Raw genomic sequence first — 8,261 nt, forward strand, 5'->3', positions numbered from 1 at the left:
AGTGTGCTACCGAAAAGGTCAATGGATTTATGAGGCTTAAGATGACACAATTAACCTGGAGGGCTGAACTGAACTTCTGACTTAGATTTAGGAAATCTAACTCTGGATTTAGAAGACTGTTGTTGTTTTAGTGTTCTTTGTTCTTCTTCTGTCTCTCTCACACACACACACACACACACACACACACACACATACACACACATACCAGCACAGCCTTCAGGTGCAATGTGGAGTTCAGTATCTCACCCAAGAACACTTGTCAACAGCATGTTGAATAGAAGATTCTTCCAGTTAAAAAATAATCTGAATTGCTGTCACACCTACACTTTATATCTAGAGTTCCAGAGACTCATTGCTGTGCTCCAGGTCCAGGTCTATATGGAGAGGCAGGCGTTGCAGCGGGCCAAGGAGGCCTTCCTGAGCGGCAGGACTCGGCCTGTGGAGTTCAGACTGCAGCAGCTCCATGCCCTGCAGAGGATGATCACTGAGAAAGAGACCGAGATCTCCACTGCTCTCAAACAGGACATCAACAGGGTGAGTGGAGACGCCAGACGCTGCTGCATCGAACACGGTTTTCTTAATATGTGACTGACGTGTGCTGGGTTTCCTACAGAGCCAGTACGACACACCGCTCCTGGAGCTGATTGGCATTGAGAACGAGATCAACCTGGCTATAGAGAAACTGGCAGAGTGGGCGGCACCTCGGCCGGTAGAGAGGAACCTCCTAACGGTGTCAGATGAGGTTTATATCCAGCCTGAGCCCCTGGGAGTGGTGCTCATCATTGGAGCCTGGAACTACCCCTGGGCCCTCACCTTGCTGCCCCTGGTTGGAGCTATTGCTGCTGGTAGGAAAACCTTTCTGAGCTGTGTTGACCTTTAATACCAGTGTGCAAATGCTATGTCTTTTTTTTGGTGAAGTAGCAGTTTAAAGTGAGCATTGCATACTTAACCCAGAGAAATGTGTTTTAAAGGTCCCGCACAGCCACACAGGGGTTTACACTGGTTGCTGATTAGACCTCTGATCAGGCTAACCTCAGTGTGTGATTCATGAGGGTTTTAAATTCCAGTCTGGATCCCCAGTTTACAAAGATACCAAATATATCAGGATGAACTATGGGCTAATATGTTATAAAGATGCACAGTGTGCTTGTATTTGACAGAATGGAATTACAGTAAATAGACTATTTTATTTTAAATAGCATCGTGGAGCGTCAATTTAATGTTGGAACGAGCAGGCAGAGAGAAGTGTGATATTGTCATACAGTGTGAACTTTAAAGCTGCACTTATCAATATTTCATAATCATGGATCCCATGTGTAGTATGAAAAGTGTCTCAGCTCTGCAGTTTCTCTCAGCTGTTGTGTTTTTGACTCTTTCGACTGATTGTTTGGTCACAATTGTACAGTTTTGATGGCTGTTTTCAGTAAAAAAGCTCTTATAAACCCTCTGTGCACTACCTGCCCAGCAGCAAACAGCATACAGACACAGTTAGTGATGAGCTGGAGAAGATAATGGAGCATCAAGCATCTAAAGAGTCACATAGTTCCCTCAGAATTTAATGGAGAGCAAAGCTAAAAGGAGAGAGAATATTTAACTTATATTCATCAAGTGGGCAAAAATGTGAATGTTAATGTTGCTCTATGTCACCTGGTTATATAAGTAGGCAATTGTTTGTCACCCTTTCAACTACAACAAGTGATAATATATCAATATTGAGTTCACAGTTTGTTGCTTTGTCAAATAGCCAAAGAAAGGAAATGAATAAAGGTTTAAACTTACTTAAAGGAGGAGTTTAAAGGACTCAAGAGATTGTTAACCTCTGTTATTTCCAAGCAGTAACTGTTTATGGAGACAAAGCACATTCTTATTAAAGTGTCAGCTGTGGGGCAACATGAAAATAAGAACCCAATAAATGGAGGTTGATACATGAGTCTGTGCTTTTTAAGTGCAGCGCCTATCTGCATTTATATATCACCCTCATGACATTACATCTTTGATCATTTGGTTGAGATGGAGTGTTTAAGCAACTTTAATGTAGAAAAGGATGCAATTGAAACTTAAACGCTAAGTTGTTTTTTTTTGCATGTTTGTTGTCTAAGTTTTTTAAAGTAAGGGAAAATTCAGACATTAAGCAATTTAAGTCTACTGATTTATATTAAGACACAAGTATGATGGATAATAATGTATATATCCTAGTTGAAGAGAAAATACTTTACTGTTAACACACAAAACACAACAAAAACAAAGCATCAGTCAACTTGTATTTCCCAACACAGATTTGAGGAAAATTGAGAGAGAAAAATATCCCGGGGTGAACTTTAGTTTGACAACCTTTCCATCTCTGCGTTCTCTGCCTCCTACGTCTCTGCTTTCCGTCACTCGGTGATCTCATCCCCATTCACAGAAAACCGTGTTCTGTCCCTGCAGGCAACGCTGCGGTGGTGAAGCCGTCAGAGCTCAGCGAGTACTCGTCCCTCCTCCTCCGGGCGCTGCTGCCTCGCTATCTGGACAAGGTCTGAAACAACAGCTGCTATTGTTGATGGAATAATGTTGTGCAGAGCGGCTGTAATGTCAAAGTCATGTACCAACACAGTGCAGTACATCACAGATTGCTTTTTTTCACCCTGAGGCCAAGTGTCTTCTGTATAAAAGGATTCCCTCTGAGTCCAAGAAGACAACAGAGGGACTTATAACCATGCTTTTATTTGTCTGTCTTTTTAGTCTTTGGCCTATAAATGATTGGTCAGTCTGTCTGACATTTGGTCCAGAAGTAGATTGCTGGTTATCATGAAAATTAAAGAAATTTGTCCTTGGATGAGAAATCCAAGGAAGTTTTTAAAATGTACCCTTGACCAATACCAGCAAGATTTAAGATCACATGTACTGTAGCATACAACAGACACTATCTTATCAAATCCATTTCACTATTTAAAGAATGTAAAATTACAAAGCAACTCAAGGTCCACTTACTAGCTTTTTCTGGAGCTTTCCTCTCATTGTTTTTATCAATGGATGAAACATGCACCCTGTGGATCATATTGGGCTTGCCTCTGAGGTCACAGCATTACTAAACAATTACTATAACAAATTAAGTAATGTAGGTTAGGCTAAAGCTGCTCATAGTCGAGGCTGTCCCAAAAGATAGAGAAGAAACCACCTCATGTTTAACTGTAGAAGGCAAGATCCAAACATCTGCCCAACTAGTAAATATATGGACTAAAAATACAGCTCTGTTCATCTCATAATGTGACTGACGACACTTACAAGTCCCTTTACTTCCAGGAGCTGTACCCTGTGGTGACAGGTGGAGTGTCAGAGACCCAGGAGCTGCTGAGGCTGAGGTTTGACCACATATTCTACACAGGAAGTAGCACAGTGGGTAAACTGGTGATGGAGGCCGCTGCTCGCCACCTCACCCCAGTAACGCTGGAGCTGGGAGGGAAGAGCCCCTGCTACATCGACAAGAACTGTGACATCAGAATCGCCTGCCGGTAAAACACTCCACTGACTCACAGACATGGCTCTAATGACAACATGTCTATCTAGTTTGAACAGTTTGATTTCATTAGAATTTAATGGAACAAAAATGGAACAAAAAATGACGAAGGAATAAAAACACAGAACGAATTACAAAGAGAAAAAAAAAGAAAACTTTGACACCAATGCACGCAAGAGAAAATAGGAATGATAAAAATGTTTTTAAATCTAAATAAAGTAAAATAAATAAATAAATGAATAAAAATAAGAGAGTCTAAGAAAGAATTGTTGTAAAAGTTTGATAATAAAAAAAACTAGGTTAAAATAGATGAAAGTACAATGAAATAAGTTTAATAAAAGCTAGACTAATACTAGCTTAAAAAAGAGATAAAAAGATGAATAACATTAATAATAAGATAAAACTTCAAAAATCTGAGTCACAATTTCTACAGCAAGGCAGCAAAACAATTCAGAATATGGGTTAGCATAAGGCTAACATATTATAAAAAATGAAATGTGTTTTTAGACGGTGATTTAAAAGAATTTAATAGGACAAAGCATATAAACCACTGGTACTCTATGATCCTTCAGCTTTAGTTGTTGTTTTCTATTTCTGTAGCTACACATTCATAAATGAATACCTGAATGGGACCTCTTCAAAGCATCAGAACATTCACACTGTACATGATTTAAGTGTTAATGAAAGTGTAAATGTATGCTTTCATACCTGCTGTGTGTGCAGTCGTGCCACATGGGGAAAGTTCATCAACTGTGGTCAGACATGCATCGCTCCGGACTACATCCTGTGTGAGCCGTGCATTCAGGGCCGTGTGGTAGAATGCATCCGACAAACTCTACAGGTACTGTACCGTCCTCTCTGATATCTTAATGTCTTTAAACCTGCACATTTTGGATTTTTATATGATTTCGATTGGCCGCAGGAATTTTATGGCGCCGATCCCAAATGCTCACCTGACTACGGCCGCATCATCAACCAGCGTCACTTCAACAGGATCATGAGTCTGATGGAGGGTTACACTCCTGTGGTGGGAGGACAGAGTGATTCCTCACAGCGGTACATTGGTAAGAAGATGCATTTTCACATCAAACACAAACACAGATTGAGAGGAAGAGGAGGAGAGAGGAGCTCAGTCTAGGCCTATAGCAGTATAACTAGAGGCTGGTCCAGGACAAGCCTGGCCAGCCCTAACTATAAGCTTTATCAAAAAGGAGCCTACTCTTTAACATAGGTTCCACAGGAGAGGAGCCTGATGAGTGAAGGCTCTGCCTCCCATTCTGCTTTTAGAGATACTAGGAACCACAAGTAGGCCTGCATGCTGGGAGCGCAGTGTTGTAGTAGGTTCATAAGGTACTATAAGCTCTTTAAGATATGATGGAGCCTGACCATTAAGAGCTTTAAAAGTGAGGAGAACGATTTTAAATTCTATTCTGGATTTTACAGGAAGCCAATGCAGTGAAGCTAAAATAGGAGTAATGTGATCTCTCTTTCTAGTCTTTGTCAGAACGCGTGCAGCTGCATTCTGGACCAGCTGGAGAGTCTTTAGAGACTTGTTAGGACAGCCTGATAATAATGAAGTACGATAATCCAGCCTAGAAGTAACAAATGCATGGATTAGTTTTTCAGCATCATTTTGAGACAGGATGTGTCTGATTTTTGTAATATTACGCAGATGAAAAAAGGCAGTCCTTGAAGTGTGTTTTATTTGTGAAGGACAAATCCTGATCAAATATAACTCCTAGGTTCCTTACAGTGGTGCTGGAGGCCAAAGTAATGCCATCCAGAGTAGTTATGTCATTAGATAATGTGTTTCTAAGGTGTTTGGGGCCAAGCACAATAACGTTTTTTTAAGAGTTAAGTAGCAGGAAGTTGCAGGTCATCCAGGCCTTTATGTCCTTACGACATGTTTATAGTTTAGTTAATTAATTGGTTTCTTTTGGCTCCATTAATAAATATAATTGGTCATCATCTGCAAAACAATTGCAATTTAGGCAGTGTCTCCTACGAATATTTCCTAAAGTAAGCATACATATGGTCCAGCACAGAATGTTGTGAAACTGTGTGTCTAACTTTTGTGTGCATAGATGAGTTATTGTTAATGTGTACAAATCTGGTTCATTCAGACAGGTGATAAATTCAAGGAAGGAAAAGCCAGTGTGAATGGTTGACCCCTACAGTGAGGGGAACTGGTGGCTCTGTTATAATGTGGGGGGCACTGAAGCTGTTCTGCCAACACATGGTGCCCCAACACCTTATTAATATGCATTATGTTGTTTTCCTTAGTCACCTGTCTGTATTTATGGTTAATGAATGTCAATGTTGCACATGCAGCCCCCACAGTGCTGAAGGATGTGCCCCCCCACTCCAGGCTGATGCAGGAGGAGATATTTGGTCCTGTGCTACCCATAGTGACTGTAAGTGACATGGAGGATGCCATCAACTTCATCAACGAGAGAGAGAAACCTCTGGCCCTCTACATCTTCTGCTCTGACAAGAAGGTGAGAGACAGCAGGAAAGAGGAGACTTTCAAAAAAAGTAATTTTTAATATTTATAACTCTTCTTTATCTTTATCTTTTCCTCTCTCTCTCTCCCTCGCTGTCTCTCCAAGGCCATAAAAAGGATGATCGAGGAGACCACGAGTGGAGGAGTGACGGTGAACGATGTTATGATGCACTACACGCTCAGCTCCCTCCCATTTGGTGGTGTTGGTAAGACTGATGACACATTTTCAACAAATGGCTGATTTTATAGACTTAATGATCAATCAATTCACAGAGTGGAAAAAAATGTATCGATAAATATTGCAAAACTATACTTAAACTCAGCATAGAGTCCTTTTAGTAGCACTACTTCTGAAACAGCAGCTGACATGACAAAATGATGAATATAAATATATAAATGATGAATTTTTTTGGGAATCCAGCCTTCATTTTATTGCCTTCATCTTCAGCAGCTGCAGACATGATCGCCACATCTTTATTTAACAGATGAATCGAATTAACGAACGAGAGCGAGAAGCAACAACACAGTGCCGCGATGCACCACAGCTACACAAGAGATTCTGGCTCTGCTTTTATGATGTAATCTTGCAGCCATTTCATACTCTTCACATAACATTACGACGAGATTATAAAAGTAGATGACAGTGGATGTTTTCCTTTGTGTATTGTTTAATCGTTCAGCTACTAGAGGCTTCATTTGTTGCCTCTAGAGAACAGAAAAAACAACCAAAGCAAGCTGACAATGAAGCAAGCTGAAACAATGGCCTGCTTTCCCACAGTACAGAGATAGAGCACCATTTCAAATCATGTGAGTTTAGAATTTGCTTAAGATTTAGGTGAAAATATACTGTTTTCCACTCAACTGTCAACTTCACTGTGGCTTGGTAACTCAAAACTGCTTTCGGAAATAGTGCGGAAATAGTGGTGCAGAGGTAAAGTTCCTGTCTACTGCTGCAGACATCTGGAATTCAATTCCAGAAGCAGAAACTCTGGCAACACCATGTGTTATAATAGAGGAAACACATGTCACAGGCCCACAGTAGAGTTAACATTGACAAAGACTGTACATAGTGGGACATAGGCTCCAAATTAAACTGTAGCAGGCAGGGTCACAAATCGACACTTTAAAGGTTAACTACACTGATTTTACACACCAAACACTGCTTACAGGTTTTGAGGAGTAAATGTGAAAAAGATGTATGGAGCCTTTTGTGGCTGCAGAGGGAGCTGTCTGAAATCTGATAAATTGTCATTTGAGTCAGCATCAGTTGGGGCTGAAGACTACAAGTTTGAACATTTAAAAAAGGAAGTGGCTCCTCATCTCTGCTGGAGGCTTCAGCATAGATAGAGCATCACTGGGTAGATACAAGTGAGCTGTGTGAAATTGACAGACGCCCACCTTGTTTGTGGCCCCTCCAGGTCAGAGCGGTATGGGTCGCTACCACGGCAAACACAGCTTCGACCAGCTGAGCCACCAGAGGGCGTGCCTGGTCCGCTCACTGGGCATGGAGAGCGTCAACCTGGCCCGGTACCCGCCTCAAGACCGTGGACGGGCTCGCAGGGTGCGGATGGCCCTCAAGTCACCCATGATCGACATGTCCAAGAGGACTTTCGTCTGGGCCGTCAGTGTCACCATCCTCGCCTTCGGACTGTTAATCACCCTGCTGGTCATCCTGCTCATAGCCTCAGGCCTCAACTGTACCTGCTGGTACTGGAGAGGCTTTTATAACTAGAGACACTGCAGCCTTTCTTTGTAAACATACTCTGACCAAAGAAGAAGAAGTGCCTGCTGCAATGATTTTCATGTTGAGAACACATCTGACTCCTGTTCTGAATCCATATATTTTAGAGAGGTTAACCCTTAATTCTAACTCTTATTGACTGTGTGTCTATTTTTGTCAGACTTTAGCGAAGAGACAAACATGTTTAAATAGTGTCCAAGAAACACACAATCTTCCCTTCTTCAGGAAATATGAGTGTAAAAACAAATCTGACCATGAACTGAGAAACTTACAATATTCAACCTTTTAAAAATGTGTATATGCATTTTACTCGTTTTCTTTCAAAATAAAGCGAATGGTTGTTCATTCACCTAAAAATACTTTTCTTTTGTTATAATTATTATAATTTTTTCATCAAGCCAAATGTCATCCACTTTGGATACGATGGAGATATTTTCCTGAACTCAGTGAAGTTGGACATGAAATAATCTTTTTATAAGTATATTTTTAAAGTATTTTTTCCATTCATCAAATTAATTCTT

General features: G+C 40.9%; 1 protein-coding gene across 1 annotated transcript; it reads left to right on the plus strand.

The window, feature by feature from the left end:
- The first annotated feature begins 372 nt into the window (after positions 1 to 372).
- Positions 373 to 7,934, plus strand: LOC133980396 (aldehyde dehydrogenase, dimeric NADP-preferring-like). Its single transcript, XM_062419103.1, has 9 exons — positions 373 to 534; positions 614 to 845; positions 2,428 to 2,513; positions 3,283 to 3,491; positions 4,220 to 4,337; positions 4,419 to 4,560; positions 5,828 to 5,994; positions 6,106 to 6,205; positions 7,418 to 7,934. Exons 1-9 carry the CDS (start codon positions 379 to 381, stop codon positions 7,729 to 7,731), a joined length of 1,524 nt encoding a protein of 507 aa, XP_062275087.1. The 5' UTR covers positions 373 to 378; the 3' UTR covers positions 7,732 to 7,934.
- The last annotated feature ends 327 nt before the right edge of the window (positions 7,935 to 8,261 follow it).

This window comes from Scomber scombrus, chromosome 5 (assembly GCF_963691925.1).
Source record: "Scomber scombrus chromosome 5, fScoSco1.1, whole genome shotgun sequence".
Taxonomy (NCBI): Eukaryota; Metazoa; Chordata; class Actinopteri; order Scombriformes; family Scombridae; genus Scomber; species Scomber scombrus.